The 13115-nt window shown below is 38.3% G+C and overlaps 1 protein-coding gene across 1 annotated transcript in view; it reads left to right on the forward strand.

Annotated features, from left to right (window-relative positions):
- The first annotated feature begins 771 nt into the window (after nucleotides 1-771).
- The window catches only part of Gdap1 (ganglioside induced differentiation associated protein 1), a 36994-nt gene continuing 24650 nt past the window's right edge, over nucleotides 772-13115 (forward strand). Inside the window, exons 1-5 of the mRNA XM_071664663.1 lie at nucleotides 772-937; nucleotides 3918-4110; nucleotides 9228-9410; nucleotides 10877-11080; nucleotides 12855-13027. Coding sequence (XP_071520764.1) covers nucleotides 854-937; nucleotides 3918-4110; nucleotides 9228-9410; nucleotides 10877-11080; nucleotides 12855-13027 — 837 coding nt within the window. The 5' untranslated portion in view covers nucleotides 772-853. The remainder of the gene's footprint in view (nucleotides 938-3917; nucleotides 4111-9227; nucleotides 9411-10876; nucleotides 11081-12854; nucleotides 13028-13115) is intronic.

Here is a 13115-nt window from a genome sequence, read left to right on the forward strand (position 1 = left end):
GACTACAGTATGTGCTTCACAGCCAAGCAGCAAGTGCTTCAAATATTTTTCTACAATTATGATTTTAGATATAAATATATTCATTTCCATCCATTATGTGACAAGTTGCTGTACTCAGATGTTTGTAATAGCCACACGTCAAAGCGTCATGCATGCATGATAGAAGCAATTCAAGGCGATAACGGATAAGATTCCTACTATAAGTTGATAAACCACTGCAGTTTATAACATGTCAGGGATGTCTTCTTAAAATGACGAGATCTAATTTCCATGTAATAGTGGAGGGTACTTTTTGTTCATAATTGATATCAATAATGTATCGACTAATGAAATGCGTTTAGATTAATTAGCTTGCCAGTCACTCATCTCCAAGATGGGCCCAATAACCTTGCACGTGCTATGAATACACCTCACCGACTGAATATAAAACATTGGTAACTGTTCACACTCTTTGTTTCATATCATTAGTGCCTTTATTGAGTTTTCTTGAAGAAGAAATATTGTTGCAGTCATAGTCAATTCATTCAGGTATTTATTCTGATAAAACCTCGATCACAGCAATAACTTTTCTGTCAGTGTCCACCCCTCGGATTCGCTGATAAGGTGGCGCATGATATGCAAAGTAAGAATAGAAATGTCTATGACCATGAATGAACCGTTATGTAAAATAACCTGCGTAAATTCTTAAGATTTCTAGAGTGTGTCTCGGGGAAGGGACAGTTAGAGTGTCGGGAACGTGAGCCGGAAGTAAGCCAGTGTCAGCCGGCCGGCTGTGTTGTGACCATCAGCTGGACCGGGAAGGGACTAGCCACCCAGCCAGCACCTCCAGACGTTGCCTTCCTTACCCCTCATCATGACCTCCTCAGAAGAGAACGGGAATGGCAACGGCAACTCCCTCAAATTATATTATAGTTGTAATTCGTACTATTGTGAGAGGGTGAGTTTTTGAAGGTATAAACTACTGAAGCTACAGGTGGTAAGTGGTGATGATTTGCGAAAGGTTGTCACGGCTTCGTAATTGAATCTATGACCCTAGACCAACATTATCGATAAGGTCATACAGATTGCACAGTGAAGGAAGTTTTTCGCTTGTAATGTTAGTTCACTGAACACGTCAATGTCGTGGAGTACGAGTTGGTCATGTGTGTTATGTAATTGTGTTTATACACTTATTGTCCAGTCAGCATCACTGATTCTTAATGTGTCCATTATACATAAGGGACTTTTACTTATCCAGGCTAAATCTTCATAAATCAAAAATTGAAATTAGTTATGTACGGAACTTTACAGTTTATATGAAGATTAATTCTCACCCCATGGGTGAAAAGTTGCAGTCACTTAACCTGTCCAAATTTGTTGTAGAAATATACCAACATTAAAGTGATTAGTGTGTTATATGTGTACATTTAAGGGTAGCTCGTTTGTGTGAATGTAACACTAATGAATCTTGGCCACTAGTGAGGTTTGGCACTATTTTTCGATATTATTACCTTTTTGGACATGCAGCAAATTTCATGTGAGGTTTGTTAGGTTCTGATGTTTGTGTACGAATAACTGTCTAATATATTAACTCCACATATTCCTTGATACATAACCCTCATTGCCATTGCCTTACCTAATATTGTTTAATGAATTGTAAAGATTAAAATCTTGATGTGCAGTTGTTGCTGTATTCTCTGACTGCTACACCATTGTAGAGCAAAACCACTTAATACCTACTGTTATTCGTATGTCAAATGGTATTATGCTTTCAGTATTTTTTTTTATTTTTTATTGCTGGATTTATGGTATTTTTTAACAAATATTGGGTTTCATTCAGATATCATCTCTGATGAGTGAAAATTTTAAGCGTGTTTTCACCAAGTCCAGCAGGTCATTAGAGAGTTCTTTGCTTGTCAGTGCCTTGAAATGCAGGAAAATGGTTAGTTTGTTAAACCATTTGACTTTGCTTAAACCCCTCAGTTCAGCCGGGCGGCCTTCCCTCCTACCTCTTACCATAGCCAACCTGTGTTAACCCAATATATGAAATATTGAATAAAGTCAGTAATAAGTGTTGCAAGGGAAAATCTCTGCATAAGTGTTTGGCCCACTGTTGCTGTGATATTTATCATTTTGTAAGCAACAGAACCACTGTAAAATTATGAAATCATGAAAAAAGTAAATAAATTTTTCCATGCAAGATAAGCTATTTAAGTTTAATATTTTTTCTTACTTTTTTGCTGTTTCGTACATGAAGAAGGTAGTATAGCCTCATTTTCTCACAGTAACCCTCCATTCACCTCAAACAGGCAGTCACTCCATCTGAACAAACACCAACCATTCTAGGGATCACATATGACATTCATTCTTGCACCAATACCTCCAACACAGAAGCAGCACATAAGCTAAATACCCTCAGAACACTAAATGGCACTATATTTGGACAAGAAAAAGAATTCCTCATTATCCTGTATAAACAAATTCTCCACTCCAGTTTATGCCTCACCTGCCTCACATCCAAATATAACACCTCACCTCACATCCAAATATAACACCTCACCTCACATCCAAGTACAACAGAGCTGCAAACAACATGAAATAGGGCAATCAGAGCAATCTTTTCCTGCCTAGCAACCACAAACACCCTTACAGTGAAGTAAAGATCCCCCAAATACAGTCCCATTTCTAAATGCTCAGGACTCAGTTTTATGCAGCAGCATTATACCCTACCCTAACCATTCTGGAACAAACCACCAAATTTCTAGTAGAAATAAAGATAGTCCTCTACACATAGATCCTCCCACCCCTAACACTGACAGAACATATACTAGCCTGACAAGTGCCAAATAACTGACCTCTCAACTCAGTTTCAGACTCCATGCCACCACACATACATACACCAGATACCACACTCCCTGGACAAACAGCAGTCGTAACATCACCACAACACTAGAAACACCATTTCATCTTATCCCAATACCCTTCATCCCCCTGATTCAACCACCACAATGAAGATACCAAGCATTCATACTCAATTTCCTTCACTCTTTGCACATAGATGCTCACACAAGATACAAGAATGAGATAGAAGACATAGAACATTACACAAAAGCGCACACATAAAGATACAAGATTGCGATAGAAGACATAGAACATTACACAAAAGGGCACTTGGGAACTTATCATGTTTCATTTTCCTCATGGTTATCAGCAAATACTAGATCACATGCACCACTTTGACCTCGTGCAAGTGGGGTGTTTTAGATATCTGGGAGTGGATTTGGCAGTGGATGGAACCATGGAAGCGGAAGTGAATCATAGGGTGGAGGAGGGGGCGAAAGTTCTGGGAGCGTTGAAAAATGTTTGAAAGGCGAGAACGTTATCTCGGAAAGCAAAAACGGGTATGTTTGAAGGAATAGTGGCTCCGACAATGTTATATGGTTGCAAGGTGTGGGCTATAGATAGAGTTGTGCAGAGGAGGGTGGATGTGCTGGAAATGAGATGTTTGAGGACAATATGTGGTGTGAGGTTTTTTCAAGGTTATAGGTATTGTTTTACCATTTTCATTTTAAAGCTTATCTTCCCGTGTCATCCACCAGTTTTATGATTGGTCTGCTCATTAATAGGTGAAGAAAGGTAATTAAGATTAAGAATGTTACCAAATGTTTCTTGTGACTAAATGATTGTACCTTTTCCCCTCTTCTCATCAAGGCAAGTGTAGTATCCATTAACATTACAGTGTCCTGTTTTCTTATAGTAGAGAAAATATGAATAATGCGTGAAATTTCTTTTTCACTTTAAATTTTTATGATTCTTACTCTTTGCGTATCTCTTATGATACTGTTATGATTTTATCTTCCTTGTCAATGGCCTTTCTTGCTCTTATACTTTTCTGTTTATGGTGATTATGGAAGACTAAAATTGATTTGTTTTTGCAGGTTTTTATGGCTCTATATGAAAAGCGTGTGCCTTTCAAAATGCAGGCATTGTCATTGTTAACAGAACAACAGTATGAGCCCTGGTTTTTAAGGCTCAATCCACGAGCAGAGGTGCCAGTACTCACAGATGGAGTAAAAGTTATCCCTGATTCAAACCGTATCATAGAATACCTGGAAGACAACTTTTCTAATGGTATGCTTTCAATTTTTTTTTGAATGTCAGTGCTTCACTTTCCATGTGCAGAGGGTAGGTTAAGTGGATATAGATTTGTATGTTATATAAGAATTCATGTATAGAACCTGGGTCCTCAAGATGTGCAGTGAATAGAGAAGTGAATTAAGTGAATAGAGAATTGTATCATATGTGGGATGTGGGTATGAATTCTGTTGAACTTGGGTCAACCCCAACATTGCAGGCTGGCAAAATGGCATGGATGTCAAATTGTCTGGGATGGACTTGTTTCCCTGCATTCTTAGTGGTAGTTTAGGATAATTTTGATAATTTAGTGGATTTGGATTTCTTAAGATTTAAGCCTTGCATCTTATTTGCAGAATATTTAAGATGTAATGTGCAGATCTGTTTGATTACTCCATGAGGGAGTAAACTTTTACCAGCCCAATTTTATGAAGTGGCACAGTTATTCTGTGGAATAATTTTTCTTTATTTGTGATACAATTTGGTGTATATATATCCAGAAGTGCACAACTTTTATAATAATAGTACATGTTTAAATGGTTTGTATAAAGAATGATGTGCAATTTTCACAGCAGTATGTAGAGCAATGTTTTCTGAGAAATTTATCTTCCAGTAGTAAAGAAACTATGCAAAAAGAAAAATTCTCCCAAATAGTACACTTTTTTGCCATGCACTTAATTGTGAGAATCTTGTGTAGCTACAGCAAAGTGTTTAGCATGCTTGTCTAGTTTAAGCTTAAGGTCATAAGTCTGATTACATTTTTTACACTTTTAAAAAGGGATATTCCTTGTTCAGCCAACTGTAAATGAGTGCCTGATCCATGTAAAGAGTGAATAAAAGGCAGGAGGATGTAATGCTCATCACATAACTCCCATATGTACCATTGTTTATGAAACTGGTTTGTATAGCCACATGAACTCCTTGTCAAGTTGCTGATATGAAAATTAGGGAAAAAAGGTGTTTGGTAATGTAATCTGCTAGTTGATTTAATTGAATGAAAGATACTGAAATGGATATTTGTGGAGGTTTCTTGATGAATCATGTGATTTACTGTTACAATTACAGGTATTAAGATCAAGCTTGAAGGAAAATGTGATAGTACCATACAAAGAAAGTGAGAATGCAAAATTTTGCTGAATGGGCTAAAGTAGAAAAGGCTTTCTTTCATGTCATAATTGGCAACTGAGAGGGGCTGGAGCAGGAGGCGAGAAATCCTCCCTTGTGAGGTATCACTTTCTGAAAGTAGGAATAGAAGCAACCTGTTCCTGGTGCTACTTTGTTAAGGCAGGACAAGCCAAGCTGGAATGAATAAAAAGGGAATAAAGGATGAAGTATCAGCTTTGAGGGGTAGACATTGTTGGAACATTTAGGGAAGGTGCATCAGTATATTTTAGGTGAGCAAAAGGGAACTGGAAGTGATATAGATTTGTGTATTGTGTACAAGGGAAATATGGCTATCCAATAATTTAGCTAAGGAGATAAGTAGGATCTTATGTGAGTTTGTCTTCTCACTGTTGATTGGCATGTTTAGCCATTATATTTATTGTTGAGATGCTGCAAGGTGTCATGTTAGTGTTAATGCTTAACTCATAGCTCCTGAGACTGATATTCTGGTCTCCAAGCAGATAAGTTGGAAGGGCACTATTAATGTACATAGTCAGTTCACAGTTATAAAGCCCTTGGTCAAGGTGATCTTTCTTGTGTGGGAAGATGCAATCCAGTAGAGTGGCTTTAGTGACTGTTTAGGAATGGAGTTTTAGCTGATAATGTTAAAGCTCATTTTTGGGTGTAGATTTTTCTTTTTAAAGGATTATATTGGACTCGAAGACTGGGGAGCAGAGAATCACTGTTTTTGGAAGTGATAATGGATTAAGGATAAGATGTGATTTTGCGTTGGTACCACATATGGAAGAATAGATGGGAGCAATTTGATTTACAGCATTTGAATGGGATTAGGCATAGGAGAGAGCATAGAAGCAGAAGTTTGTGCTTGAAGATTGGATGAAAGCTATTATTATTCCTGTATTCAAAGGAAAAAATGCTAAGGATGTTTGTAGCAATTATAGGGGAACAAGCCTGTTAAGCATACCAAGAAAAGTTTATGCAAGAGTGATGGAAGTGACTTAATGCAGAGTAAGTGGGGAACAAGGGGGTTTTAGGAAAGGTAGGGGATGCATGGATCAGATTTTTGTGGTGAGAATGACTGTGGAAAAGTATTTAGTGAAGGGTAAGAAGCTGTATGCAATTTCTATGGATCTGGAGAAAGTGTGTGATAGAGTTGGAATACTTCATTGGATGTGTTAAGGATATACAGGGTAGGGGGATAACTGTTGGATGGTATGAAAGCCAGCTATAGAGGAGTATATGCATTTGCAAGAGTGGATGGAGAGTTGAGAGAAAGTTTTAGGATACATATGTAAATATTTGGATTAGGGATGCTCAGCCTTTATTTGAAAGCTATATTGGGTATGGGTAAGTTTGTTGATATGGAAGGATAGATAAAGAAGAGTGCATTACAGGGTAGAAGGATCATTGGGTCCCTTAATAGAATGATAAAGGGTAGAGGTGGAAGTAGAGAAAGGATTAAGGGACAGCATAGTTCTCCCAGTCCTGACCTATGCAGCTGAAACATGGATATGGGATGAGTCACAGAGGTCAAAAATTCAGGCTTTGGAAATGAGTCATTTAAGAGAAACATGTGGTATAAGGTTTGTTGAATGTGTCTGATGACAGAGTGGCAGATATAGGGTGTTTGGGTCGAGGTGGTGTGCAAAGTGAGAGGGTTAGGGAAAATGATTTGGTAAACAGAGAAGAGGTAGTAAAAGCTTTGCGGAAGATGAAAGCCGGCAAGGCAGCAGGTTTGGATGGTATTGCAGTGGAATTTATTAAAAAAGGGGGTGACTGTATTGTTGACTGGTTGGTAAGGTTATTTAATGTATGTATGACTCATGGTGAGGTGCCTGAGGATTGGCGGAATGCTTGCATAGTGCCATTGTACAAAGGCAAAGGGGATAAGAGTGAGTGCTCAAATTACAGAGGTATAAGTTTGTTGAGTATTCCTGGTAAATTATATGGGAGGGTATTGATTGAGAGGGTGAAGGCATGTACAGAGCATCAGATTGGGGAAGAGCAGTGTGGTTTCAGAAGTGGTAGAGGATGTGTGGATCAGGTGTTTGCTTTGAAGAATGTATGTGAGAAATACTTAGAAAAGCAAATGGATTTGTATGTAGCATTTATGGATCTGGAGAAGGCATATGATAGAGTTGATAGAGATGCTCTGTGGAAGGTATTAAGAATATATGGTGTGGGAGGCAAGTTGTTAGAAGCAGTGAAAAGTTTTTATCGAGGATGTAAGGCATGTGTACGTGTAGGAAGAGAGGAAAGTGATTGGTTCTCAGTGAATGTAGGTTTGCGGCAGGGGTGTGTGATGTCTCCATGGTTGTTTAATTTGTTTATGGATGGGGTTGTTAGGGAGGTAAATGCAAGAGTTTTGGAAAGAGGGGCAAGTATGAAGTCTGTTGGGGATGAGAGAGCTTGGGAAGTGAGTCAGTTGTTGTTCGCTGATGATACAGCGCTGGTGGCGGATTCATGTGAGAAACTGCAGAAGCTGGTGACGGAGTTTGGTAAAGTGTGTGGAAGAAGAAAGTTAAGAGTAAATGTCAATAAGAGCAAGGTTATTAGGTACAGTAGGGTTGAGGGTCAAGTCAATTGGGAGGTGAGTTTGAATGGTGAGAGGCTGGAGGAAGTGAAGTGTTTTAGATATCTGGGAGTGGATCTGTCAGCGGATGGAACCATGGAAGCGGAAGTGGATCATAGGGTGGGGGAGGGGGCGAAAATCCTGGGAGCCTTGAAAAATGTGTGGAAGTCGAGAACATTATCCCGGAAAGCAAAAATGGGTATGTTTGAAGGAATAGTGGTTCCAACAATGTTGTATGGTTGCGAGGCGTGGGCTATGGATAGAGTTGTGCGCAGGAGGATGGATGTGCTGGAAATGAGATGTTTGAGGACAATGTGTGGTGTGAGGTGGTTTGATCGAGTAAGTAACGTAAGGGTAAGAGGGATGTGTGGAAATAAAAAGAGCGTGGTTGAGAGAGCAGAAGAGGGTGTTTTGAAGTGGTTTGGGCACATGGAGAGAATGAGTGAGGAAAGATTGACCAAGAGGATATATGTGTCGGAGGTGGAGGGAACGAGGAGAAGAGGGAGACCAAATTGGAGGTGGAAAGATGGAGTGAAAAGGATTTTGTGTGATCGGGGCCTGAACATGCAGGAGGGTGAAAGGAGGGCAAGGAATAGAGTGAATTGGAGTGATGTGGTATACAGGGGTTGACGTGCTGTCAGTGGATTGAATCAAGGCATGTGAAGCGTCTGGGGTAAACCATGGAAAGCTGTGTAGGTATGTATATTGCGTGTGTGGACGTGTGTATGTACATGTGTATGGGGGGGGTTGGGCCATTTCTTTCGTCTGTTTCCTTGCGCTACCTCGCAAACGCGGGAGACAGCGACAAAGTATAAAAAAAAAAAAAAAAAAAAAAAAAAAAAAAAATAAGTAGTTGGAATGAGGAAGGTAATATGGGGGTGGATGAGAGATTTATTGTTGCTGGGAGTGCAAATGGAATGAATTTTTGAGTGATAGAGTGAGAGAAATGTAAAACTTTGCGGTGTTTTGGGTCTTTGGAAAGAATGCAAAATGGGGTGTTTACAAGGAGAGTGTATGATAGTATGATTAAAGGGGTTGATGTAAGAGGAAGACCACCTTCAGCATGAGGAAATAGAATGAAAGAGTACTGGAGAGAGAGAAATGGAGGAAGAATAACTGGAAAGTTGTTTGCAAAGGGAGTCATGTATGGATGGAAGTTTCAGGAGTGAATGGGTGTCAGAGATATAGATAGAGATCATTGTAGAGTTTGTATAGATTTATATGATATTAATATGAAATGAATGCTAGTGGAAATTTAGAATGTTTTATTTGGGGTACCCAGTTTGATGTGAGTTATACTGGGAAATGTCGTACTTCTTAGGAGACATATTTGTATTATGATTTTGTCTGTTATCTTTGAAAGCTAGATAGCTGCATTAGTTGGATTATTATTAAGTGCATGTATATTGTTAAACAGGTGATTTTGGACAGCTTACACCTAAGGAAAAGGGTAGTGAAGAAAGCAGAAAGATCCAGAAATTTAGGGACATAATAGAGGCTATTCCCATTCAAAGCCTCACATATGGAACTGCGCTTCATCAAGATCTACTGGATAACCCCAAACCTCCATTCACATCCGTTATGCAAAAGTGGTTAAGAGGTGAGTATATAGAAGGGTTACTCTTCTTGTTCCACTTAAGTTTGCAATTGTAGCTTTCTGCTAGAGAACAGTGACTAGGTAGAAACATTCAGATTTCATCCAACATTGGATTAACCCGAAGCATTAGTTGGATAGATTGTTTTCATTATCAGCATTTTTGCCAGTATGTAGTAGTTAAAGCCTTTATTGCATTTTGAAACTGTAAGTTTTATGATTGTTTCCACAGAAAATAGTGCATGGTGGTTTGAGCAAAATACTGTAGTTATGATTTTAGATTTAGACATGTTAGCTCCAAAAGCTCAGTTCTCATGCTGTATTTGTTGATCCTTGATTTGTAAACAAACTCTGAAAGAACTTATTATATTTATTTTTTAATTTTTTTGTAGTGTTACAGCTTATGGAAGCTTGATTCATAGGTGTATAAATTACCCAGCTACTCAAGCAGCAGTCAGGACACATTCATTCTCTGTGTGACTATGGAAGTTTTTGCATACTGTTTTATCATACGTGCCCTAATGTTTTGAGAACATCAAGAAGAAGTATAGAGATAAGTAGAGGAAAAGTAAGATAGTAACTCTGAGAAGCTTAGGTTTTATGTATAAAATTGGTTTGATCAACCAAAAGTTAGAACCTTTGCTCAGATAATTTCAGATAATGATGAATATGAAGGTATACTTTGCCAATCAATGTATAGTGACATTTGCTATTATCATTATTAGGTTATTATTATCATTATTATTATTATTAATTTATTTTGCTTTGTCGCTGTCTCCCGCGTTTGCGAGGTAGCGCAAGGAAACAGACGAAAGAAATGGCCCAACCCACCCCCATACACATGTATATACATACACGTCCACACACGCAAATATACATACCTATACATCTCAGTGTACACATATATATACATACACAGACATATACATATATACACATGTACATAATTCATACTGTCTGCCTTTATTTATTCCCATCACCACCTCGCCACACATGGAATAACATCCCCCTCCCCCCTAATGTGTGGAGGTAGCGCTAGGAAAAGACAACAACGGCCCCATTCGTTCACACTCAGTCTCTAGCTGTCATGTAATAATGCCCGAAACCACAGCTCCCTTTCCACATCCAGGCCCACAGAACTTTCTATGGTTTACCCCAGACGCTTCACATGCCCTGATTCAATCCATTGACAGCACGTCGACCCTGGTATATATTATCATTATTATTATTGTTATTATTATTGTTATTATCATTATTATTGAATTGTTATTATCATTAAATGTAAGCATACTGCTTACATGTAATGTTAAGTGAATACTTATGTCATTTTCTGGAGTAAATGGGTTTCTGGCCTGTAAGTTGCTATTTTGACGTGTGGGAATGCAGAGGATGTATACTTCATGAAGCGATTTAACCATTGCACACTATGTTATGGAAGAGTAAGTGTAAATTTGCAAATCTTATTTTTACAGAAGTAGCCAAGAATCATCACACAATAATAAGAGAACATGCAGAAAGGATCCCAGAGTTCCAGGATGCCCTTTTGGAAAAAGCTGCTGATGTTGAACATGGAGCCCTTCGTGTCAACAGAACCAGAGAAGAAATGGATGAGTTGTTACTTGAGGTTGATTCAGCTCTGAGAAATGTAGAAGAGGAACTATCATTTCACACAGAAGGTAAGTATAATATTCCTCAGTTTATGCTACAGTATGTTTTGTGCCATTGACTGTGTTTATTACAAATTTTATTTACATGGTTTGATCGAGTAAGTAATGAAAGAGTAAGAGAGATGTGTGGAAATAAAAAGAGTGTGGTTGAGAGAGCAGAAGAGGGTACTGAAATGGTTTGGACTTATGGAGAGAATGAGTGAGGAAAGGTTGACAAAGAGGACATATGTGTCAGAGGTGGAGGGAACAAGAAGTGGGAGACCAAATTGGAGGTGGAAGTATGGAGTGAAAAATATTTTGATCAGGAAGGTGAGAGGCATGCAAGGAATAGAGTGAATTAGAAGGATGTGATATACTGGGGTCTGTATGAAGAGATTGCTAAATATTTCCTCATCCATACACTGTTCTCTGAATGTGGGACTCTCCAGCAGTTAAAGGGTTATATCATCTCCCAAGTCTTTCTCATACTTAGAATCCTGAAGGTTATCTCCTGACAGATAATTATCATATTAAGACCTTCTTTCCCTTTGTCCCATATTCATTGCTTTACATTTGTTAGGGTTAATTTTCATCAACTATGTATAAGATCATCTTTGGAATTCGTTGAGGTCCCCTGATAAGCTGATGCAGTCCTCCTCCTTGTCACTTCCCTCATGATTTTTGCATCTCCTGCAAACATGTTCAGGCAATTCATTTACATAAGTCAAGAAGAGTAAAGGTCCTAGAAAAGAACCTTGTGGCTCTCCATTGGTGACCTCGACATGTGGAGAAAGCTTCTACAGCATGCATCTTCTGTTCCTTTCCATTGAGATAGTCATCTATCCTTTGAAAGATTTTCCCTCTTATTTGTGTCCGGTGGTCCAGTTTCTTAATTATCCTTCCGGGCAGTACAGTATCAATTGCTTTCTGGCTGTCTAGGTTCGAACAATCCACCTAGCCTTCCCTTTTGTCAAGGACAGCTCACACTCTTGCATAAATCTACAGGTTTGTTACCTGTGACTTTCTTTTCCTTGAATCATGCTGTTTCTCATCCATTTGCACTCTGTTCATCCTTTGTAGAACCTTACAGACCACATTCATTTGTGAGACTGTGCTGTAGTTCAGTGCCTCCTCCTGGTGTATAATTTACCTGTTTGTAATGTACGGGAGACAGTTTTACACTTGTGAGACCCCATCTCTTGCACATTCTCTACAATCATACTTAATCTTAAGTTTATGTATGCTGTCTGCATTAACCTATGTTCCCAGTTATTCTGTTCCATTCATCTATAACTCGTGTACTGTGAAAGTATTTCTTTACTTCTTTAATAAGTTTCTTACATAATTTCATGTTATGTCCTCTGGTTGCCCCATCCCTACAACTCTCAGAGAACTGTTCACTGTCCACGTCATTGATCTGTTTTAAAAACTTGAATGCTCTGATCAGGTCACTCTAATCTAGAGATTACCTTCTTTTCACTTCAATTAGAAAATTCACCTCTGAAAATGTAATATTTTGAATTCATTTGATGATGCTGTGCTGTTTGATAAGATCCTGTGTCTTGGATTGGTATCACAACAAAGGTTTGGGTACCCTTTTTAGAAAATCCAGATGACTTTTTGGAGTAAGATTAATGAATGTGTCCATAAGCTTAAGGCTTGCCTCATAATGAGTCCAAGTGACCTTCCTTTACATGTAAATAGCTACTGTATTTATTTATTTAAAAAATTCATCTCATAATCAACTTGTCTTTCATTATAATGTATGATCTTGTAGGCCTGTGTAGTTACATTTGTGTTTCAGAAAAATCACATTGGTGGTTGTGTGGAGAATTATTTAGCATTGCTGATATAGATTTAGCAGTTCTTCTAAATCTCATTAATATGCTGGGCTATGAAAGAAGATTTTGGACAGAAGGAAAACGTCCTTTTTTGCAAGCTTACTGGGAAAGAATACAAGAGAGAGATTCATTTAAGGTGAGACTTCATTTTATTCCTTTGCTCTTCATTTTTTTCCAAGATAAGTGAAATACAGTGCAGTGAGATACTAAATAGTTTATATTTT

Source organism: Panulirus ornatus, chromosome 9 (assembly GCF_036320965.1).
Source record: "Panulirus ornatus isolate Po-2019 chromosome 9, ASM3632096v1, whole genome shotgun sequence".
NCBI classification, from domain to species: Eukaryota; Metazoa; Arthropoda; class Malacostraca; order Decapoda; family Palinuridae; genus Panulirus; species Panulirus ornatus.